This window comes from Ciona intestinalis, chromosome 5 (assembly GCF_000224145.3).
Source record: "Ciona intestinalis chromosome 5, KH, whole genome shotgun sequence".
In the NCBI taxonomy this organism is placed as follows: domain Eukaryota; kingdom Metazoa; phylum Chordata; class Ascidiacea; order Phlebobranchia; family Cionidae; genus Ciona; species Ciona intestinalis.
In genome coordinates this window covers 3,222,359-3,246,566 of record NC_020170.2, presented here as the reverse complement: position 1 = coordinate 3,246,566, position 24,208 = coordinate 3,222,359, and the positions used below count along the sequence as shown (strand labels likewise).

Here is a 24,208-nt window from a genome sequence, read left to right as displayed (position 1 = left end):
TGATTCATTCCAGGGGAATTCCCTAATTTATGGTTTTTATTATTCTATGGTTTTATTTTGTTGTTTATGTTTAATAATAAACCCCTTTGGGTTTACTATACAAAATAAGATCATAGATTTTTAAAGATTCTAGAATGTTTTAACTAACTCTGTGGAATGCAATAACTGCATTTCTGTTCAATTTTTTTTGTCCCTACTAAAAACACGTTAAATTAGATGACACCTAATCGCAGAATGTCAATGTACCATAGACACAGATATCTTAAAATACAAATATATCAATAAATACAGCATTGGGTGTTTTGATTTCACGAACAGAGAGTTACATGTTGTAAAGTCTAGATACAGTCGTGTCTGAAAATGCTCAGGCCATTTTTAAAATGTTGCGTTTGTGGAAGACCAAGTATAATCCTTCAAGTAAGTAGCATACACAACGTTATGTGACCTGTAAGCCAACATCCCTTAACTGTATTAGTGTATTGTATACACTAATGGGAATAACGGTTTCTATTGCTACTGCATATGTGGCAAATTTCAGCAGATAGCATATGTTATACTCTGAAAGCAACTTGTTTAATAATAAGCTTTAATTTCAGATTGCAAATTACAGACCACCACCCCTTCATGAAGTAGTGGCAAGACGTATAGAAAAACACCAGAAACTTGGAAAATATTTTGAAGATAATAAAACCTATGTGGATGAAACTTCATATTTTAAATCAAATCTTACAGAAAAAGATAAATTTCGATTAAAGAGAAGAACATGGGCAAAGTAACGTGTTAAATATTATGATAAAACCGAAGTTAGCATTCAAATTTGACACGGGCATATTATGCTGTGTTTGTCGCTCAAATTTATTGGTGTCCAACAAAACAGTTTTGCTTTTCTAAATTAGTTCTGTTGAGTATTTTATATGTTACAAAAAATAACAAGAGTTGAAAAAATGTCTTCTTAGATTGGGATCTGCATCCAATATTGATCCCGCATCACTCTTCCCGAGCAAAGAGGAAGTTGAAGCAGAGATGAGAGCAGAGGAGGAATGGTGGCCCACACTTAATCAAATGAAAGAAAATTTGAGAATTCAAAAAGAGAAAAAAGAAGCAAAAAGTTTGGAGAGGTATTTCATAATAGTCATTAAAGTGATATTGCTTTTGGCACATTTTACTGTTGTCTATTCATAATAATTTGTAATAGAGGCATAAGTGCTACACATTAGTTATCAATTAAAAAACTAAGTTAGATGTATTTTATGATATAAAATGTATATGTTATAATTCATCTTAATAATTATATGAGTCTGTATTGTAATTGCTTTAAGACTTAGTAAATGTTTTAAAAGTAAAATTGCATAGTAAGTTATATCAATCTCTTTTACAGAATATTAAGGAAATTGACTAAAATAAATAACTAAAAAAGCCCATTCGTTCAAATGCATTATTAGTCTAAAGTAAATGCTGAAATAAAATTTAATTTTTAGATCAAAAAAGATTGCTCAAAACATGGCAAAGATGCCAATGTGGATCAAACAGTTCCAAGAAGAACAAGTGGCCACAAGAAAGAAGGAGCAGGAGATGGAAAAACAGAGAGGAATTCGACTTCAAAAAGTTCAAGAAAAATTTGGTTTCGAAATTTCAAGGAGGCATCCCCAGTTTGTGGAGTATATGGATAATCAAAAGATTCAAGAAAAAAGTAAAAAGAAACAACAAATAAAATCTCAAAAACAATCTGAGAAGAAGGTTTAATATCATATGGATGAAATTGTGGGTTAAACTATGGCAAGGCAAAAACACTCTTAAGTTTGTACTTTAGAAAATACTGAATAAAATAATAAAATCATTGTTTTACTGTGCTTTTACATATAGTATCGGTCAATAGTTACAGATAGAAAAAGTTTGAGAAGTAATAGAGTACTACGAATGAAAACGCTTGCCTATTAATTATACAGAATAGCGCCAGGAGGACAGTGATTTAGATAAGAACATTATGACGACAAACATATTTGCACGCTCAGTAAAACTATATAATACTAAGTACACTCTTGATTTTGTGGATAAAAGAATTCTACACCGAATAATGGCATTAAAATTTACGAAGACATTTCAAGATTGCCGTTTAGATTTTTAAAAAAGTTAAACCTTTTTACGAAGACTAAACTGCAGTTTCATCTGGTTTGGGTGGAAATAGAAACAGGTTTAGCAGTGAACCAATTACCATAAATATGGCAGAAATTGCAAACGCCCATTTCACGTCTCCGGAACTATCGACGACAAACCCTATAACAATAAAATTTTAATTGAGAACGCGCGCTTCATTTTATAAACTAGGTATACAGTTATAATCCCTATATTTTCCGTTCGTAGGCTATGATAGCACGCGATTGCTCTGTATCAGTTTTTACTCTATATATCTCTTGACCTACATGAGCAACGGTAGTTTGCATTTACCTATTAAAGGAACTGCTCCAGAACCGACTACAGATGACACGAATCCAACAATTCCAATTCCCCATTCAAGATCGCGTTCGCCCACAATTCCTGCAACCACCGGAACGTAGAAAGTATGGGAAACACTCGAGAAAAAACTCATAACTGAGCAATTTACTGCGAGAAGTGCATAACCCTTAATGAACCACGCTACTCCAATCATGAGGCCAGCTATGAATTCAGTGATTACGATGACCCATATGATGCTAACTTTTTTCCAGTCACCGATAACCCCGAAGATGATGCGGGATATCATGGTCACTAAGCTGTAAATAGATAAAAGGAACGTCGCCTCCAGTTCTCCGGTTCCAAGAACGTCGGTGGCGAAAGATATCACAAACGACAGGTACCCCTTAAGCCCAGAGTAGACCAGCACCAACACGAAAGACGCCAGCCATAGCTTAGGTTTACTAACTACGCGACAAAGAACCTCCGCAGTCGGATTTTTCTTTTTGGGATCGGCAGTAATGTCACTTTTTAAGTAAATAGGCCGAACCAAAGCAGCAGCCACAGCACAATTTAAAGATAACCCGCCGAGTAAAAGCAAAGCCCCTCTCCAGCCATAAAAATCTACCAGAATTTGAATTAGCGGAGCCAAAGCTAAAGTTCCCAAACCAGATCCTGTCTGTGATAATCCGAGAGCGACCATACGACGTTTAACGAAATATCTTGGAATTACAGTGAAGGAGAGAACGGATAAGTTGCCAGTTACGAAGCCTGTGGAACGTATGCTATTATTAATCTTCTTATTATATACTGGAGTCTCCTGTCGCGCTATAGGACATCCAAATTTTTTGGTGTTCGGTAAATTAGCTATATTTTCAAGTTAACTAAAACGTAACAAAACAAAACTGTATTTTTTTTTAAGTCGAAACAGGTTCAGTTTTTAAAAGAGTAGTTAGAATTATACCAGATCCGTCCAGATGTAGTTTATACTCCGATAACGTTCATACCTGGAACAAATCCTGTGAAAATATAAATAATCTCCGGTGCTCCAGCAAGCGAGGATAAACAAATTGACAGCGCACCAAAAATAGAAAGACAGAATGCGGTTTTTCGATCTCCGAATTTCGTTGTAAAAATCGGCAAGGTGAGGTCTATAGAAATATATCATTTTAAAATTAAAACCACAGAGTGTAGAAAATGCATATATGATTTAAAATATAGGGTAAATATCATTTAAATGTGGTTACTATTTGTTGCAGAGCGGAAGTACAAATTTGCTGACACACTGTTATTTTAAAACCTTTTCGTAAGACCGTCGGCAAATAATTACAGGAAAAACCATGAGGGTACTAGAAACTTACAGCCACAAGATTTCCCGAACTCGAACGCTCCAGTCAGCCAAGTTGCCTGGCCCAACGTGACACCAAACTCTCGAACAATAGATTGATAAAGAACGGGAAAAGCAACCGCAGGTCCATAAGTCAGGGCACACCATATAAAGACAGCAACCACTATAAACCAGCCCCAACCGCCTTCAGGCGGATCAACCGGTTCTTTTTTACTTCGAGACATGTTTTTCATTTGACTTAATATAGCGACATTTCGACTAAAACACAATGAGTTTTTAGCTGGTCGGATTACAAGAGAATTGTGGATCCATTGCAGGGTGGGAGAAGATGGGACACCTTTAGCACATAATATCTAAATATCCTAATTGTGCTTTAGACAATTAACAACGGTCTATGGGAGTCGCGAGAATACAGGTTTGTTATTCTTTAAATGTTCTCTGTTTACTACCAAAAGGAACGAGAAAATAGAACGAAACGGTGACCCATCTTCTCCCACCCTACTATATAACTAATGGTTGGTCACGCGTGACTAGTTATGCCTGCTCGATGCAATTGACAATTTGTACGACCAGAGTACACTAACGGCGTATTGCGCTGTTGCTGGTTTACTATACTGCTGCAACCACTTTTTGTTGACCACCCTGCCGCTACATATGCAGTAAACCTTTCGGCTTGTTTTAAATGCATTTTATTACTTCACTGCCCGTACTCGCCTTTATAGTCTGGTTAATGATTTATTGTCGAAAGCTATAGGTACAGCAAAATCATGTTTATCCTCATTATTCTTACTAGAACACGAAGTACCTGTTATATGCATATGCAAAATCTTAATTGCGGCATTAATTACAGTCACAATTATTGCGGCTTTAATTTCAATCACAATTATTGCGGCTTTAATTGCAATCGCACGAGCGATTAGTCAACGCACCATCTATCTCAGTCTACGCATCCTGTACTGGCTTTTCGTTAACCTATTTAACTATGTGGACGACTCGCCTCACAATCTGAAACTGTTCGGTTCACACCATTGACCATTGCCGACTTTAGCCTACTTAACTGTTAAGTTTCTGGGAACTGTTTAGTTCAGGTGTGACACCACGAATGCAAAAGGCCTTCCGGAAACCTGATCTTTCTTATAGTAAACGACAGTCCGAGTTGCAAAACTACAAACAAAGCTGTTGAAATTTCCAGCAGTTAGGCCTACGCAACCATAATTATTATTGTCTGAGTAGGCAGGCACGTTACCGCTGAGCACAAATAGCCCACGTTCGATGAACCATATAAAAACCGCAACCATATAAAAGAAATACATCAGAACAACTTTTCTTTTCATATTTAAATTTTTATCTGGAGCAAACAAAAACAACTCACGTTTTAGGACTTCCCTTAAATATGTTGGTATAAATAAAATAACGTGAAACCCTGTTGCCACTGGTTGCCACAGAAGCAACTGGTAGGAGTTATAGCATTTCTTGCGGATCCTCGCATGTGTTGTTGGTTCCGTCGCGGAATAGAAGCATTGGATTCCTGAACATATGTTAGTTATTAACGTTACGGTATAGAAATGGCAGGATTTGGTGATGAAATATTCAACGTATTTGACGAAGAAAGTGACGAGAAGTCAAAATCACCAAGAAAGTAAGTTTATATTAAAGAAATTCACGTATTTTAACATATTAAATAGATTTTACAACCCATTAACGTTTAAGGAATCGTTTCAAATAAAAATTTGTCTTAAAAAGTATAAACAATTGAATTTATATCATTTTTATCAAATATATATTTACCTTACATTAAAGATCAACTGCAAAGAGGCCCAAAATATCTGATGACTCTGAAAAACTTCCCGAAAAGAAGCAAAAATGTGAAGAGGAAGAAGATGAGACTAAAATCCGCGATGAAACAGAGAAATTGAGTGAACTACCGCCTCCACCAAAAGACGAAGTAGAAGACTTTTCCAGGTATATATATATTTATTTTCGGAGAAAATGTAATTTGATAGTCTTAATTAGTTTAGAATGGATTTTAAACAATCTTAATTACTTAAAAAATGTATTTTAAGGTGTTTGAATTTAAGATTTCACTAAATTCGTTGTATCAAATACGTCTGATTATGTATACGAAGGGATACACAGTCTTTTTAAAACATAATTATGTAACTTTTTGTGTTATTGTTTAATCTAATTTCCTCGAATAAAGCATTATATCTGTCACCAGCCTTTTGGAAGCATTGCCAAAAGTTGAAACGAAATCTATGGAGTCGTTAATCACTGGATGCACACATGAAGTTGCGTTTCAATCTGGATCAGATGTCCCTCGCTTGCTACCAAAAGCTGCAGAGCCAGCCAAAGAGTATAAGTTTATTCTGGATCCTTTCCAACAAGAGGCTTTATTGTGTCTTGATAACAATCAGTCTGTTCTTGTATCTGCTCATACCTCTGCTGGGAAAACAGTAGTAGCTGAGTAAGTATTTGTGAAATTTGTTAAAATGCCGTTTGGGGCTTGATGTTGCTACCTTTGGGGGCAAATGTTTTAGGCAGGACACTTTGAAATTGCTTAAACCCAGTGGTTCCTTATGGGTTGTCTGAATTGTCAGCCATACATTTACACTGTCATTTGCAGTTTGGCATGTCATGCTAGAAGAAATATGTTACATTCATGTAAATATTATTCAATATCCAATATATATATATATATATATGTTCCCTTTTGTAAGGTTTAAGGGTACATGCCGATATGCGTACATCACTGCATAGGTACTCCAAATTCCAAAGCAGAGATGTAATCCATATATATCTTTGCCCTCAAATTTGTATCCAAAGTACTGCCTGAAAATATATGTGATAATTAGCATGTATCTTAAAAAGTATCTGAAAAAAAGTATTTATAACAGGCATGAAAGCTTGTTATCGGCATTAACATTCAAAAATAAACCAATTCCCTTTTCCAGATATGCCATTGCAATGTGCCTACGTGACAAGCAACGTGTTATATATACAACTCCAATCAAAGCTCTTAGTAATCAAAAGTACAGAGACCTCTATGAGGAATTTTCAGATGTTGGTTTGATGACCGGGGATGTTACCATTAATCCAACAGCATCTTGCCTTGTTATGACCACGGAGGTATTTTACTTAAACATTTCAGCTGTCCGGTTGTCCTATTATAGTTTCTTAGTTTAAAATACTGATATTATTTTACATTACCTACTAAAATAAAGGACTCAAATTTTGATAGAAAAGATTGTGAATTTGGCAATACATTGATTAAAATAAAAATTAGAGTATAAGTATTGTTATTGTTAAAATATATATATATATATTATATATCACATAGTAGGGAGGGGAAGATGGAACACTTTTTCATTCTATCTTTTGTCCCATTAGGTAGTAAACAAAGAACATTCAAAGAATTATAAAACATAGCATCACAACTCCTATCGACCATTGGTAATTGTTTAAAACATGAGTGGGGTATTATATGCTAAAGGTGTCCCGTTTTCCCCCACTCTACTATCTGATATGGAAGTTTGACCTTTAAAATTATTATTTTTATTTTTTTAAGATTTTGCGGAGTATGTTATACCGTGGATCAGAAGTTATGCGGGAGGTTGCGTGGGTGGTATTTGACGAGATCCATTATATGAGGAACAAGGAAAGAGGAGTAGTTTGGGAGGAGACTATCATCCTCCTCCCAGATAATGTTCGTTATGTTTTCCTCTCTGCCACGATTCCGAACGCTCGGCAGTTCGCATCATGGATTTGTCACCTTCATAAACAGCCGTGCCATGTGGTGTATACTGACTACCGACCGGTGCCACTTCAACATTACATCTTCCCTGCTGGGGGGGACGGACTTCATCTGGTTGTGGATGATAATGTAAGGATTATTTTTTGGGTGTTTGCACTATTAAAAGGTTGTTATTGTCTTTAGGTTGTTTTTTTGACACTCAATTTTTGCTTCTTGGTGAAAAGAATGTGTAAATAAAAAAAGGAATATTTTGTTAGGTTTGCATAGTAAAGGGTGTTTATAGGCTGTTTGATTCATTAAAAAGTTCACCTACTTATGTGTATGGAGTTGTACTTTGTACACAATAAATGTAATTATTCTATAAGTTTAGTGAAAACAGATTTAAACTCTTTGTTTATGAGTTAAAAATACTAAAAATGACAGTTACAAATTGCCCTAAAAAAAATCATAAAAAAAATTTGTAACAAATTTTCACATTACAGGGTGACTTTCGAGAGGATAATTTCAACACAGCAATGGCGGTGTTACGTGACGCAGGAGATAATGCTAAAAGTGATTTTAACAGACGAGGAAAGCAGGGTGGACAACGTGTAAGTTGAATATAGAATAAATTACATAAGTTTAGTTGTTTACATAGGTTTTTAAAATCTTCAATATAAACATGACAGCCCATTTAAAAAATATAAAAAAAAAATTTTAATCTTTGTTTAAAGACATGAAAAAAAAGCTTTTTAAGGTATGAATAAAAATATAAAAAAATTAAGTTTAAATTAAATAAATGTTTTTTAAACCGAAACGTAATGAAATGAAAGTCCTATCCTACATATCTTTGTTTTATGCACTTTAAAACGGTTTTCTAGGAAATCTTTGTTTTATGAACTTTAAAACAGTTTTCCAATGGTTTTAGGCACAAATAATGTACAATACAGTAGTATAGGCGTATTTATTCATGTAGCTGAAAGATATATCTTATTAATTAAATTTCTAATTAATTATGCAGGGCAAGAGCGGTTGTATTCAAATAGTTGAACTTATCATGGAAAGAAAATTTCTTCCAGCAATTGTTTTTTCATTCAGTAAAAAGGAATGTGAATTCTATGCAAACCAAGTACAAAAACTCAAGTTCAATTCAAGTAACTTCATATTCCGATTGTTATATTGCATGATTCTATTTCTAAGAATCAGTTTTAATTTTTTTATGTATCTGTATAACCACATAGCATATACTATATGTGCCAAAAAATTGATTTTTTTTAAAATAGCAGGTAGTTTAGTTTTATGTATAATCTAAAACTAGCATATTGTGTTTAATAGAAAACATTGTTTTACTTTTGGTTGACTAACAGTTTGCTTCACTGTTAGATGGGAACTAGGTGTATAAAAAGACACAGGTTTTTTGCCTGCCATGAAATTATCAATAAAGTGATTTGTGTTATTTAAAAAATTGTATATTAGCACCTTTGGTAATGGTAACTGTGATGTCATAAAGCCTGTATCGCAGCTGAGGAGCGAAAATTAGTTCAAGAAGTTTTCGACAACGCAATGGACTCACTTTCGGAGGAAGATCGCCGGCTCCCTCAAGTGGAGGCTTGTTTACCGTTCGTGTTGAACGGAATCGGAATCCATCATGGTGGACTTCTTCCTATTATTAAGGAAACAATTGAGATTCTGTTTTCAGAAGGATTAATAAAGGTGGAAAATTTTAATTGGAATTAATTTTTGCATATAGATAGGTTTGTTAGTAAGACAAATGGTAGAAAACAATGAGATTTTTTAAATTCTTTTTAAAAGCATAATTTTTTACGAATTTTTTTTAGAGATTTTAGTTTAGGTAAACGTTTTATAATTTTTTTTTGTTGCAGGTTCTATTTGCCACTGAAACATTTTCAATGGGTGTTAACATGCCAGCTCACACTGTTGTTTTTACAAGTATACGGAAGTTTGATGGCAAAGACTTCAGATGGGTGCGTTATGCCATTTTTCAAATGTTTTTTTTTATTAATTTGCGCAATTTTGCAAAACTTTTGCATTTTTAAGAAATTGCGTAAAAACTTTAAATTTTTACATTTTTGTTATTTTTTTTTAATTTTGAATTTTACCATTTTTTATTCAGATTACTGGTGGGGAGTATATACAGATGAGTGGAAGAGCGGGGAGGAGAGGAATGGATGAGAACGGCCTCGTAATCATGATGGTTGATGAAAAATTATCCCCCAGTGTTGGGAAGGCATTAGTAAAGGTATTTACAAATTACAATTATTCTCATATATCATGCAAACATGCTTGTACCATCATTTTATAAGCACACCATATTTAAAAAAAAACATTTATGGAAGTTCAACAATAAAGCATAGCAGGGGTTCTGAAATTTAATTCTAAATTACCCCTTGGCATATGGAAATCACTACAAGCATATGCATTCATTTTTTCAATTCTATAAGTGATATTGTACAGCAAGGGACAGAATCTTGTATTCGGGCTAAGCATTCATAATACATATTAAATCCAAGGCCTGTCGCTATTGTTGTGGGCATATGTGTCTTTGGGCAAGACACTTAACGGGAATTTCTCCAACCCAGTGGTCACTAATGGGTTGTCGAAATTATCACCCATACATAAAAAATAATCTCCCACAAAGTAACATACATTGTAACTCATAAGCTGGCACTGGGTGTCTGAAAACCCAAGTTATAACGACTGTCGTTTTCCGGCCACGCGAGGATAAAGTAAGTTACAAATTACATTCATAAAGCAAATTTTACATATTAATTTTTATGCAATATCCTAAAGATTTGTTTTTTCCCCAGGGTTCCCCTGACCCACTTGATTCAGCCTTCCGTCTAACATATAATATGGTTCTTAACTTGCTCCGTGTGGAAGAAATCAACCCAGAATATATGCTGGAAAAATCTTTCTATCAATTCCAACACTACACTGCAATACCTGAGATGTTGGAAAGTAAGCCAAGAGTTTTAAAAGCAGTAAAAACTTTTAAACAATGTTTTATGTGACTATGTTTTATATAACATTAGTTGTTAAGTAATTAAATTAAACTTACCAATTTTTGTAGCCTTTTTTGACTGCGTTTCATAAAACAAACTTTTCAAACTGAAAAAATCTAAAAATATTCTTCTTGTCTTTGATAAAGAATCTGCATGAAAAAATTCTAAATTGGTTAATCTGTTATCAATAAAAAAAATTGAATATTATATACCTATTACATACTGCATTTCTATAATTTTCATTTGCTTGTTATTCTAGATGTGTCCAAGTTAGAAACAGAATATTCTGAAATGAAGATCAAAAATGAAGAAGAGTCGATGACATATTACCGCATTCGGCAGCAACTAAACAAACTCGCATCACAACTGGAGGAGTTTGTTCATCTTCCCAAATTTTGTCTCCCGTTTCTGCAACCGGGTAGGCTTGTAAAAGTAAGTTTTAAATAATAATTGAAACATTAACTTGTTTAAATTGCCTTTTTTTATTGATACAACAACTGTAGGTTACTCAAGCAAAAAATATATTTTGTTGGGGTAGTGGGCAATTTGGGGAAAATCTCATAGCCCCGGGCATGCCTCGTCGAAAAACCTCACCGATATATAATAAAAAACATTGATTAGGTAGATAGGCTTTTGTAAGTGCATGCAGCATAGTTTATACTCAAATATACATGGTTTTATTTGAAGGTATATGTCTTGAAGTAGGGACTGGATTGATATTATTTATTAGTATTCCAGTATTAACCTAACATTGAACAGGTTCGTAATGGTGAGCATGAATTTGGATGGGGTGTGGTCGTCAACTTTCAAAAAAAGCAACCAAAGTCGAGCGGTCCCATGCGTGGTGGTGATGAACCACAACCTGAATATGTTGTGGATGTGTTACTTAACTGTGACAAGGAAGGGTTACATTCAGTCGCTGTGAGGTTGCCACGGCCAGCAAAGGACTCCTTGAAAAGTGAAATGGCCGTAGTCCCAATAATGCTGCCGTTAATAAAAGCCCTTAGTTCTGTGAGACTGTTTCTTCCTAAAGACCTCAGACCGTTGGATAATAGACAATCACTGCTTCGTGCATTGGAGGTAATTTGAAATCTATGTAACATTGTGGGTAATTATGATAAGTACATGTGTATAACTGAACTGTTGGCATAAGGTATACAACATATCACAATATATGTATTGAGTAATACAGGGTAGTGAGTCAACTGTGGTCTAAATCTTGGATCTCATGGCGTGTCATGCTGTAAGGCCTCATGCACATAGAATAAATTAATAAATTTAAAAAAAGTAGCTGTTAAACCCAATATCAGTTTCCAGTCCATTAAAAACAATTTCTATCTCTTTTGGTTCTCTTGTTTGCAACAGGTTTCTCTTTTCAACATTTTTTTTGTTTTTTTTACACCAGATTTTTTTAACCCGAGTAAAGAGAGATTTCATTGCAAACAATTTCTCTCTTTTTTTAGTTAGCTTTCAAATTTTTTTAACAGGAAGTAAAAAAGAGATTCCCGGATGGGATTCCTCTGCTCGATCCAGTTGAGGACATGTCAATCAAAGATGATCGATTGAAATCAATTGTAAAGAAGACGGAAGCTTTTGAGAGAAGAATGTATAAACATCCTCTTCATACAAGATCAGATGTCACTCAAGTTTATCAGCTTTGCGAGAATAAAACAAAAGTAAGTGATATTTTCCATGTGGTTTTGAATTGTATGTCATAAATAATGTCACACCTATAGCTTTGTAGTTTTTTAGCTTGATTTTGTAGGGTACAGTTTCTTTGGCTGTGTTTTATCCTTATGTGGTAAAAACGGTGTTTTATAATATTTTGTGTAATAGTCATGTCACAGTGTACAACAAGGTCTTACAAAATCACAAAACACAAAAGGTTGACATAATGTGCTTGATGGGCATAAAACTGCTATAAAATAATTCTCTGCTCTACTTATGGCCAGATGCTGTACGTTTTTCTTTAAGTAAAGATCATAGTCTAGATACCGGACTTTCAGGAATAAATCGGTTATTTTTTTGTTCCAGTTGGCGAATAAAGTAAAAGAAGCAAAACGAGCGTTGAAAAAAGCGCGCACCATATTACAAATGGATGAATTAAAATGTCGGAAACGTGTTTTACGACGACTTGGTTACGCTACTATGTCCGATGTTATTGAAACAAAAGGTGAGTGCATACTTTTACTTACCAAATTTTCAGAAATATTTCCGTAAATGATTATAAAAGATGGCTTCCAGTATGCAGAAGACGTACAAAAGTATTTTTAAATGATCAAATTTGCAAAATTGGTAGAATTTACTTGCTTTACCCAAAAAAATATTCAATTGTGAGAGCAGTATAATATTAAACATCCAGAATGGCACACAATTGCTTAATATATACATAATGATAAAAACGTGTCAAAAGAATCATAATTCATATTTTCTATAGGTCGAGTTGCTTGCGAGATAAGTGCAGCCGATGAATTGTTGTTAACAGAGTTAATTTTCAACGGAGTATTCAACAATCTTACCCCTGCCCAGTGCGCTGCTTTGCTCTGTTGTTTTGTATTTGATGAAAAGGTGAGCTGATTATGCAGTACTTTGTGAGGAATTGTATTAATTGACAATAAAGCCTATAGCCTAATAAAGAGAGTATAAAGCATGCCAGATATGCCTATAGTAATTTACATTTATTTCTACTTGGAACAAGTTATACTGCATAACAGATACTTGGCTTTAAACTGAAGTTAGAATATAGCACACCTGCCATAAAGCAGTAGTAATTATTAATTAACATACTAAACAATCAACTTTCCAGTCGAAAAGCATTCCAAAACTCAGTGAAGAACTCGCCACTCCGTTACGACAACTACATGAAACTGCACGAAAAATTGCAAAGGTGAATAAAACAAACTTCTCTATTATTATGGAACTATATAGCATTAAAAAGCTCTTAGGCTCATGTGATTACTATACCTGTCAAAACTATTCACATGGTTGACATGTATAGTAGGGTGAGGGAAGCTGGGACACCTTTTTCTCTCTATTTTCTCGTCTCATTTGGCAGTAAACAAAGAACATTCGAAGAAATATAAAACCGTCATCATGAAGAAGATAACGGGACACCTTTACCACATTATTTCCAAACATCCTGAATAGGTGTCATATCTTCCCCCACAGTACTATGTATTTTCTGTAACTATTCTTCTTGTTTTCATGCAGATTTTCTGAACTAACATTATATGTCCAGGTTTCTAATGAATCAAAACTTGTTCTTGATGAAGAAGAATATGTTCAAAAGTTTAAAACAATGTTAATGGATGTTGTCCATTCATGGTGCAATGGATCATCATTCGCAAAGATCGCAGAAATGACCGACGTTTTTGAAGGTAATTTAACTCTGACTAAAAATGTTGTGTGTCATGTATTTGTGGTACATTTGTTTTCCAGCCGAAAACTGTCAAAATACATTTTTTTATTTATTTTTTTTAGCCAAAATACCATGTTGTTTTTTTAATAAGCCCAATGCCTTCTAAATACTAAATCGTTTTTATTTAAAATGAATCCATAATCTGATTTTACAAATATGATTTATTGGTGTCTATAAAAACTCATGCTTTGCAGGAAGCATCATAAGATGCATGAGAAGGTTGGAGGAATTGCTCCGAGAGATGTGTCACGCTGCCAAAGCCATCGGTAACACTCATCTTGAGAACAAATTTTCCGAAGGAATTCAACTTATTAAGCGTGACATCATTTTCGCAGCCAGCTTGTATTTATAAACAATTTCTAAATAAAGATCCCTCCTTGTTTACGACAGCCATTTCATTTGAGAGGTTTGAGTCCAAGTTTCGCTCTGAGCTCGTTCGCCTCCTGGATTTCTATATCAACTTCACTCTTTGCCTTCTTACTATGTTTACTACTTTTCTTCTTTGACCTGCTCAACGTTTTACAATACAATTAGTGAAGTAGTAACTATGTGTAATAATAAACTAATGTCAGCTAAACGTATCAAAAAAGATAGGTTTTAGCCCTCCAAGATTAAAAAATACCCACCGTGATTTACCTTGACCTGCTCAACGTCAACGTTTTTTTTGAGATAGTTTTTAGGCCTCTAGCAAAACAAATTTTCGTAAATAAAAATACCGACCGTGATTCATGATCTTTATCTTTATGTGATCGGTGTGGTGACCTCTGTCTTTCACGATCTCTATCACGTTCACGCTCTCGTGATCGGTGTCTTCGTGGTGGAGTTCGACTGATACAATGTTTTAGAAAAAAAAATTTTTCATCTAAATATGAATTTGAGCATTGATTTGCTGATTAATACATATTTAGTATAAGAGCAACGAAAATCAAACCTAAAATACTGTTAAAAATCAAACCAAAAATACTTTCTTCAAACCTATGTAACATGTTATAACAAAACCAGATTGTGAAGTTCAAAATTAACAAACCAAATTAAAATATCCTAAAAATTATAAGCAGGTACAAGGCGTAAAAACAGAACACTGTGTTGGTGTTATACTAACTGTAGTTGCCCCGTCTGCTACAAGTGAGATTTATTCACCATACAGACACCTCACCTTCTACGACGGCGACGAGGTGATCTGCTTCTTGACCGACGATGTTTAGGTGACGGACTACGACGGTGTCTATCTCTGTGACTACAATTGAACGAAATATATATAAAGTAATCTTCAGTAATATCCTGTTTCGAGGCATGTCAGAGGACATAAGATTTTGGCCTAGTCTACATCACAAATTAAACAATATACTGACCCTAATAGTGATAATAGCCATTAGACGTTGGGGTTTACCTTGGTGATGGACTTCTTCGTCTATGAATCGGAGCTCGCTCCCTAATCTCAAGAGGAGGACCTTCATCATCATCATCACTTGACTCTCCAAGATCATCCAGGTCATCATCCAACGCAGAGATGCGAGGATCAATCTGCTCAAGCTCCTCCAGGATTTGTCTCTTCTAATAATTGAAAACAACAATTTTTAAAACCTCGTTATGAATTATTTTGAGATATGATCTTTAAAGGTATAACAAACAGGCCATCATACACTTTAGCAATTTTTGAATGACGAGGTAATTTAAAATGTTTATAAATTTAAAAGTAAATAAAACCAAGCAAAATGCCTGTCACTTTTGCTAAATGAAAATACAAAACATAATAAAAATGACAACTTAATTAATTAAACAGCGAAAAGACAGAATGACGGTCATTAAAACCTGATATATAGAAAAAGGCTTTGGTTAAAAAACGTGCTTGTAAAACCCACTATACATTCAATGCACATTTAAGTTCAGTTGCAAATACAGGCACCAGTGTTGTAACAGTATTATATAAAAGTGAATCTCAGTTACCTGTATTCTTGGTAATATAACGTCACATGATCTTTCTTCACGAAGAAGTTCATCAATAAATTCATCCATGTGAGTGATCACGAAATCTGAATTAAGTTTTTACCTCAGATTTCTAATGTTTGGCAAGCATATAATAGATAAAGCGGGCTCAAGGTGTGTGAAATAGAACACCCATTTAACGACTGCCATTTTCTCGACACGGGAGAAAAAATAAGTTTCATACAATCAAGTTCTAGTATTTCATCATTACAAGAAGAAATATATATATATTTTTTAATTTAGATCTACACAAAACCATTACTTACTTCCTTCCCGCTTTTGAAATTTGATTTTACGAAAATCATTGAGCAGTGGTTCCAGGTATTTATAGCAATCTAGAGATGTTCCAGTGATGCGCATGTAGAAAGCACCGAGACAACGTACATATCTGTGCAAATAATATGTAAGCTTACAAAAAAATTCGATTTCATAATAAAAGAAAGGAAAACCATATAGCAGGGTGGAGTGAAATGAAAAATGTTTTTATTCTCTTTTCTCCTAAAATTTGGTAGAAAAAAAGAGATTATTATAGCCAAAGCCCCTCTGGAATACAGTTGATGTTAATAACACGAGCAGAAAATAAGATTTAAGAGCTAACAGTATTCCACTTTACTCCACAGTACAATATCTACAAGGAGATGTAAAATATAAAAAATAAAATAAAACATATTTTGTATGCAATATGTATACTCACTTAAAATCTTCATTTCTAATAAACTCCACAATAATATCCTTATCCGGTTGAATTTGTAACATTTTTAGTATCAAGCACAGAAATGGGCACGGTTTGATGTTTCCACTGTAGACTCCACCAATGTATTTTAAATCCATGGCTTTGTCTACCAATAACTCGGCTGGAAATAACAAAAACAATTTGTAAATACAGCCTTGGGATATGTAGTATTGCTAGATGTAGCGACTATGTAGTATTGCTACCTTTTCGCTTTAAATATTTTTTAATCTTTGCTACTATAATCAAGAGACAAATACGGGTACTGTTATTATTATTGAAGCTGTTTGATAAACTTAGTAATATTAATATATTTTGAAAAGTATGTATGGTTACTTATCGTAATTACAAATTAAAATTACAATCATATATGATAAACAAAAAGGACCAATTTACATTAATTTTCAAGTACCTGTAAGTGCAAAACATTGTTCTTTCCAATACCGACTGTCGTATATTCGTGAGCGGATAATTTTTTCAATAAGATATTGTGGATTCGTTCCTTTAACAGTATGCGCATCTTTTACCGTCCTATTCGCCATGTTTATACTTAAAACATTGGTATAACGACAACAAGCGGTTACAGCAAAACCATGAAGACAGACAGACAAATGTAAAATCAACAAAAGTAAAACTCGAATTGCGGAAAACGCGGAAGGTTCTAAAATGCGGAGTGTTTAAAAGGTTAATTTCTGTAAAATGCACATGAATCAAATATCCATTTAGTTTTATACTTGACGGTTCTTTGTTATGGTGTGCAATAAAATACATATGTTGTAACCTTCCGTGCCGCAAAAAAAGTGTTTTTATTGGCTACTAGAGAACAGAGCTGTAATGAATGAGCACGTATCCTCCTTATAACATGCCTCACTTTAGGAAGAGTATTCTCTCTATACTAGTGTTAGGAGCATATACCGGATTTCAATAAAGAATAAGAGCATACCGCGTCACACTGCGGTTGACTGTATTTCCTATTCAACAACATGCAATTTTATTGAGCCAGTAATTCTTGCTAGCTAAAACCTTGTGCTCGTAATAAAGTTACAAGAATTTTCATCAAGTTACAACTTATAATGTAATACCATCACGCCCACAATCTTCAGCAACAAAATTGACAATGGAGACAAATAAATAACACACGACCACAGTAATACGGGCAGCAGATTGTAAACTTCACACAAAAACACTATTTCATCAAATTCAATCATGTTTTAATGTTGTTTTTTTACACCAAGTTGGATGCATTCAGTGTATGTTTTTGATTCGGCAGAGTAAGCCTTGATCAAAATATGTTTGTGCATGATTGCAGGGATTTTTGCGACGGAACAGCTTGATGTTATGGCTAACGTATATAACAGCAAATACATAGTAATTCCACACAAGAGACAGGTTTTGGCAAATAAAAGTGATTTTCAGAAATTGATGTTTACTCCAGAGAGCTGAGAAGCATCAGAAAGAAGTCCAATCCCATCGTCATGGCAACTGGAGGTACTAGATGAAGTGGAACTTCCCAAAATTTGATTTGGGTTTGAGGAATGCGCAAAATAAACTGAAAATTCAAAATAATATTTTTCAAACTGTGTTTTTGCAATATTACTATATCTACTACATATATATATATATATATATATATATGTTTTTGTACTACTATTTCAATGTATAAATAATCAGTATAATAGCTTCTGTTGTGAAAAATAATAACAGTATTACAACACCAAAAGGTCTAAAAAAAGAGTCTGAATATTTTAAAAACCAAGCCATTTAATACAGTGCCTCATTTTGCAGTGAATCATTTCAAAATGCCTACATATGTTTTCCATATTGTAACAATACATACCAGTATCTCCTGAAGTTAAAATTATCTCATTGTCACCAGATGTAGGAACTGTCACCTCATGACTTGTGTTAGGATCAGTTTTAAGTTCAAGGATTGTCAGAATGTTAACCATTCCACTTTCAGTTGAAACAGATTCTGACTGTATAAAAATATTTAGTGAATTATGATCAAATTTGTGAACATTTTATAAGCTTTCTTATAAGTTCAATAAACATAAATTTTCTGGATACTTTATACCAAAGCAAATATAATTAAATTTCTGGACAGTTCAAATGTTTTCTTTTAAGTTTATTAACACAATTTTCTAGACATATGTCATTTCATATGTTTTCTTATAACTTTAATAAACATATTATTCTAAAATAGACCAAATATCATTGATAAAAACACACAGAACAGAACTTGCATGAAAAAACTTTCAAACAAAAAAATACGATTTACTTAGTAAAAAATACCTATTCTAATTTCTAAAATATATTGTAACAAATCGCAATATTAACAGTTTTATTGAAACATAGTTATCACATACAACTTACGTCTTGAGTTTCACCATCAGGAGATTGAATGGTGTAAATACCTTCTGATGATGGTGAACTGAGGGGGTAGACTTCTTGCGCAAGTGTTAGTGCCCCATCATTTGTATCACATAACAGAACTGTGTTCATGGTGAAATACAACAGAAAAGTGTCACTTTAATTGTAGTTAATATAATAACATCATTGATTTAATAAAATAAAAAAATTTTATTTTTTGCAAAAAAATGTACTAACTTTTTAAACCAACATATTAAACTTTGTTGAAAGGGTTATATTGAGATAAAATCAAATCTGTTAAAAAATAAAACCTGTTTCGGAATGGTAAAAGAATGTTAAAAAAAATTCATTTTTTATACTTCATAATAAAATTTATTTTCTCACCGTTACTTTCTGATAAATCAAAGTCATTCTTGTGATGGTTACAAATGGATTCCTGTAAAATACAACACTAAGCAACTACTATCTGCAAAACACTAATGCTGAGAAGTTATTATTGCATTTTTAACATTAATCAATGTGGTTTACCATGCATAACAACTGTGAGTGTAACTGCATACTAGCAATGTTCCACAGGTTTCGTTAAACAAAAACAATACTGTCACAGTGCCACATACTTTCTCGCTAAAACACAGGTTTCGTTAAAACAAAAACTATACTGCCTTTTACTTTTTCATTAATAAGTTTTGTTAAAATAAAACCTATATTGCACTGTCACATACTTTTGCTTCAAAGAAACATCAAATAGACTAACCACATTTATAGAAAAAAATGTCTTATACTTACAGATTCCGTTCTTGGTCGGACAATTGCATTTAAACTGTGTTGCATTGAGTTGAGTGGGGGTGGGTTGCTTGGTGCAAGGAAATTGTTGTTGTCGTTGTGTTTGAATAAGTTTTCCTCGTATACATTACTCGATATGGTGCTCCCTTCTTCATTAGTTACAGTGACAGGAGCTCGTTCTGTGGAGTTGGGTAACGCTGTAAAAATGAAAATCAAATGAAAATCGAAAAGAAATAAGTATAAATTTAAAAAAAAAAAAAAAAAACAGTAAAATGACATTTATGTTTGGGTAAAGGGGGGGGGTTGTAAAAATAAATATAAAATAAAAATTAAAAGCAAAAAAGGAAACTAATTTTGTATAAGAACTTTGGTAGGAACAGTATAAGAATTTTTGTAAATTCAAGTATGACAAAAAATCCACACCCTATTTAAGATTTAAAACAATGTTTATATCAAAAATTTTGTCAACTATAAGTAAAACTGCAACAGGAAAAAGTAGAACAGCTGTACATTCTGAAATAAAAGTATAACAAAAACTATTCTACCGTATATAATATTTATTTATTTATAAATAAATAAATTTAGAACAGATTAGAGTATTTTATTACTATTAAAATAAAAAAATACATGGCACATAAACTCAAGATAACACATAAGCGGTTACTCACGTTTTTTCGGAGAAAATTTATTTGTAATGATGGATTTAATTAACTGGCGTGGACGGTCACAAATATTCATTGCTTGCTCAGAGTAGAGGGATTTTAGAACCTGAACACTTTCTGTAAAAAGAGTATTAGATGAAAAAGAAGTGAATTGGCTGTATTATCAACACTTTTGTTAAACGCTTTGGGTTTGTTGTTTTCAAATGGTATTTTTAAATCATTTTTTGGTGAATTAACAAATTCAAGAAATAGTTTTAATAAAGTTCAAGAACACATATTTGATTTTGTTTTTGTTGGTTAGACATTCATGTCTCAACCATTATTAAAGGTAATCTGCAGGCTTTAACGCACTGTGAGGTCCATAAGATAGAAAACTGTGTGTCTCGACAATATGCAAACTTTGCCTCAAGCCCTAGGACGTACCACATTATAGGACTTTACCCATATAGAAAATACACTCTTTTTATATATATATATATATATATATATATATATATATACATGAATTCTAACCCCATCTGCGATTTATATATATGTACATTAGTACATATTAGTTCCAACCACAACGATACATTGTCCAAAATGCGGTATTTCCATAAGAGATAAAAATAGAAAAACTTAAGAGACTGACAACTTACCAGGAAAATCCAGATTATCCAAGTTAAATTCAGACAGTGGTTTCTTAAGATGCGACCACTTACAATNGCAAACATTGTGGTGAGCGGGGACTTTTCCAACCATCACTTAAAGCCGACCAATTTATTTCATTCTCAGACTTTGCACCAAGTTCAGCAACTCTGTGTTGTATAATAATGTAGGGTAAAATGCGACACCTTTAGCACATAATATTCAAATATCCTGATCAGGTTTTAAACAATTAACAACGGTCTTTGAGTGTCGAGAGTATGGTTTTACAATTCTTTGTTCTTAATAATGAACTATGAGTTTTGTAATCTAGTATACAATAGCTCTACTTCTCTACAATTTGAAATGCATAAAGTTAGTAAAGTAGTATACAACAACTTTACATATTTTAACTCATAGAGATGAATTGGTTAAAAAAATAGAGTGTTTCTAACTCACCGATCTACAAGAAGTTTGTTATCCATCCTCGACCATTCTTCACCACTTCTTAACTTCCAGTTCAAATAATTCAACCATTTCGCCCGGCATTGCTTTTCGGACCGAGTTTGAACCTGAAAGTTGAAGTGAATTTTCCCATGTTTAAAAAAAACAATTTTTTTCTAACAAAAGCAGAATCTTCAGTGTAAGTGATAATATATCATAATAGTTAGATATTTAATTTATACAGTAAAGAAACACACTGTACAAAAACTGAAAAACACATTTACCCGTGTGTAGAGATATTGTTTACTAGATTACAAGCGCTGAAGCGCATATTACTTAATACCCCACAAGCAACACATAAAAAAGAATTTCTTACGATTCTTGCCACCAAGTTCCAAGTAATTCCTTTAGAAACTGCTTCACCAACTTGTGTTTGTGTAACGTAGTGAACAGCCATTGTCAACATGTCTTCCTCATGGTTTGTCCATTTACCTAAAAATTCACAAGTAACTTCCACCCAAAAAATTCTATCATTTACTTAGAAATTTTACAAATATGTTTTAAATATATATTCGCAAAAATTTTACTTTCTCAGTCAAATTTTACATATAAATACCACCACGCACCATTTACCTATGAACTTCACGAATATTTTGAAATAAAACATTTTTTTTAATAATATTAACAACTAAAACTAAACTATAAACAAAAGTTTAATACGTTAAACTTTAGAAAATCATATCGAAGCCACTTAATGCTTAAACTTGGTATAAATCTAGACCAAAACTGTCTAACAGAGGTGACAAGTATTTAATAAACCTCTCTAAAACGAGATGCAAAGAAAGTATAACAAAATTAAACTGTGCTAAAGCTTAACAATGCTTACTGGCTAAGTGGTTAGATAGGGTTCAGATTTATTCAACAAAATGCAACTCAAGAAAAGGTAACCCTTGAAGATTTACTCCAGAAAATGCAGCCAAAAAGCGAACAAAACATATACTACACAACAAGACTCACCAATACGAATTTCATCCTGACCAGGTCTTAGCAAACGGCACCGATCTTTTACCGAATCTGAACTTCTTCCCATCTTCTGTGCGATAACTCCCCACTTTTCCCCATGTTGTTCGTATAACTCGCGTAGTGTGGCTAACTCCTCACTGGAATATCTGAACAAATGAAACATTTTAAATTATGGTAAATACTTTTATGGGAACTTATTTTAAAGCATGAATATGAAGAAAGTTGCCTGGTTAATTCTTTAATAGAATTACTGTAAACAATATGTGATTTGAAATTTAAAAGTATTGTAAATTTTGATTTTCCTGTATAAGTATGAAATAAATTGCTGGATTAACTGACAAACTGTATTCCTGGTGCTGAAGGTAACATGAGTATAATATGTCCAAAATATATGTTCTGAATATGGTAACTACTTCCAACAGAAATTGTTTTATCATATAAATACGTAAAATTCTGCTTGAACGGTTGACAAACTGTTGGTTTAAATAAAATCTTTATTAGAAAAATTGGTTCTTAGAAAATATAATATTTCTGGTGCTGAAAGTAATAGCATTATAATAATGTCAGTTTGCCAAAAAAAAAGCATATGTTTCTGACAAAACAGAAATAATCAAATATGTTTCAGTACAATATAAACTCATCTAAATTTTATTAAAACAAAGTAACCAAAGTCTATAAAAAAGGTGCCCAATAGCAAAACACAAATTTAACAGTAAATCATTTCCTTACTTTCCCTTGTGGTTCTTTTTATCATACATTCTCTTTACTCTGCGATACACAGCAAATAGAGGTCGATTGAGGCCAGCAGCAATGTATGGATAGAAGTCTTTCCTGTCATCTTTACTGCTTTCGAATATTATCTCTTCAGGATTTTTGATTCTTCGCTCCTGAGATAAAAAAAATGAAAAAAAAAATGTTGTTGAAGTTTAGATTTTTTGTTATTTTCATGTTTTGGGAATCTGAACCTGATGTGGTACTTATATTATTTGATGATTTTTGTTACACCATAACATAATAGTAGATCGAGGGAAAACGGGACACCTTTTTATTTAATTTTCTCGTCCCATTTGTTAGTAAACAAAGAACATTCAAAGAGTTATAAAACCGTGTCCTCACAACTCCGATAGACTGTTGTTAATTGTTTAAAACACGATCAGGATATTTGGATATTATGTGGTAATGGTGGCCCGCATAGGCGCCGAGTTCAAAAAAATCGTCGAGGTGCGGATCGAAAACTATGACGTCACGGCCCGTTTACGTCATTCGAATAGTAAATTTTATGCGCAGTAAAACGCGTTATTTTTATTCTTCACCAATTGATTCTTACATAAGTTTCGCGGGAGGAATATTATTTCGTAATTCTATGCAGTTTATACGCAATCAAAGACGCTTTCTCTTCCGTTTAATTTACTGTCCAACAAAAGAACTTTTTAGTGCGTACTCATGTCTGGCTTCTTGTTTATACATTTATTTAACTTCTACACAACGGTGCAAACAAAAAGATAAAAGAAAATAACAGGAACTAATATAAAAAGCAAGAACAACAGTTTATAACGTAGCTCAAATCGGTTTTAAAACAAGAAAGTATTTTTCGAACTAAATTTTTGGCAACGAACTTTTCAATAATTTCCGTCTTG

General features: G+C 33.2%; 5 protein-coding genes across 6 annotated transcripts in view; 2 read left to right on the top strand and 3 right to left on the bottom strand.

Moving 5' to 3' along the window:
- The first annotated feature begins 241 nt into the window (after positions 1 to 241).
- LOC100175511 (growth arrest and DNA damage-inducible proteins-interacting protein 1-like) lies at positions 242 to 1,850 on the top strand. The gene is made up of 4 exons (XM_002131221.5): positions 242 to 417; positions 597 to 772; positions 957 to 1,118; positions 1,479 to 1,850. The coding sequence occupies exons 1-4, from the start codon at positions 361 to 363 to the stop codon at positions 1,741 to 1,743; spliced, it is 660 nt and encodes a 219-aa protein (XP_002131257.1). The 5' UTR covers positions 242 to 360; the 3' UTR covers positions 1,744 to 1,850.
- Positions 1,727 to 4,137, bottom strand: LOC100177841 (monocarboxylate transporter 13-like). Its single transcript, XM_002131193.4, has 4 exons — positions 3,792 to 4,137; positions 3,438 to 3,581; positions 2,446 to 3,201; positions 1,727 to 2,274 (listed from the first exon to the last, which is right to left on the bottom strand). Exons 1-4 carry the CDS (start codon positions 4,009 to 4,011, stop codon positions 2,150 to 2,152), a joined length of 1,245 nt encoding a protein of 414 aa, XP_002131229.1. The 5' UTR covers positions 4,012 to 4,137; the 3' UTR covers positions 1,727 to 2,149.
- A 1,034-nt stretch (positions 4,138 to 5,171) lies between these two features.
- LOC100182540 (exosome RNA helicase MTR4) lies at positions 5,172 to 14,333 on the top strand. Its single transcript, XM_002131133.5, has 19 exons — positions 5,172 to 5,417; positions 5,579 to 5,740; positions 5,997 to 6,242; positions 6,730 to 6,904; positions 7,344 to 7,658; positions 8,012 to 8,119; positions 8,530 to 8,662; positions 9,031 to 9,221; positions 9,392 to 9,493; positions 9,643 to 9,768; positions 10,337 to 10,487; positions 10,791 to 10,963; positions 11,291 to 11,611; positions 12,019 to 12,207; positions 12,566 to 12,704; positions 12,969 to 13,099; positions 13,338 to 13,418; positions 13,770 to 13,908; positions 14,144 to 14,333. The coding sequence occupies exons 1-19, from the start codon at positions 5,344 to 5,346 to the stop codon at positions 14,299 to 14,301; spliced, it is 3,114 nt and encodes a 1,037-aa protein (XP_002131169.1). The 5' UTR covers positions 5,172 to 5,343; the 3' UTR covers positions 14,302 to 14,333.
- On the bottom strand, positions 14,091 to 17,343 carry LOC100180196 (pre-mRNA-splicing factor 38A). Its single transcript, XM_002131046.5, has 8 exons — positions 17,078 to 17,343; positions 16,630 to 16,789; positions 16,202 to 16,323; positions 15,897 to 15,982; positions 15,340 to 15,503; positions 15,106 to 15,186; positions 14,670 to 14,777; positions 14,091 to 14,456 (listed from the first exon to the last, which is right to left on the bottom strand). The coding sequence occupies exons 1-8, from the start codon at positions 17,205 to 17,207 to the stop codon at positions 14,345 to 14,347; spliced, it is 963 nt and encodes a 320-aa protein (XP_002131082.1). The 5' UTR covers positions 17,208 to 17,343; the 3' UTR covers positions 14,091 to 14,344.
- A 372-nt stretch (positions 17,344 to 17,715) lies between these two features.
- LOC100184910 (cyclin-D-binding Myb-like transcription factor 1) overlaps positions 17,716 to 24,208 on the bottom strand; it is a 9,754-nt gene continuing 3,261 nt past the window's right edge. Inside the window, exons 7-17 of one of the 2 annotated variants that reach the window (XM_002130994.5) lie at positions 23,301 to 23,458; positions 22,566 to 22,717; positions 21,925 to 22,040; positions 21,564 to 21,676; positions 21,119 to 21,277; positions 20,487 to 20,597; positions 19,822 to 20,015; positions 19,420 to 19,471; positions 19,039 to 19,157; positions 18,503 to 18,641; positions 17,716 to 18,214 (exon numbers count right to left, since the gene is read on the bottom strand). In XM_002130994.5, the coding sequence (XP_002131030.2) occupies positions 21,178 to 21,277; positions 21,564 to 21,676; positions 21,925 to 22,040; positions 22,566 to 22,717; positions 23,301 to 23,458 (639 nt within the window). In that variant the 3' untranslated portion in view covers positions 17,716 to 18,214; positions 18,503 to 18,641; positions 19,039 to 19,157; ... (2 more) ...; positions 20,487 to 20,597; positions 21,119 to 21,177. Of the gene's footprint in view, positions 18,215 to 18,502; positions 18,642 to 19,038; positions 19,158 to 19,419; positions 19,472 to 19,821; positions 20,016 to 20,486; positions 20,598 to 21,118; positions 21,278 to 21,563; positions 21,677 to 21,924; positions 22,041 to 22,565; positions 22,718 to 23,300; positions 23,459 to 24,208 lie in introns of those variants that run through there. The other variant, XM_026834663.1, reaches the window with a different exon arrangement.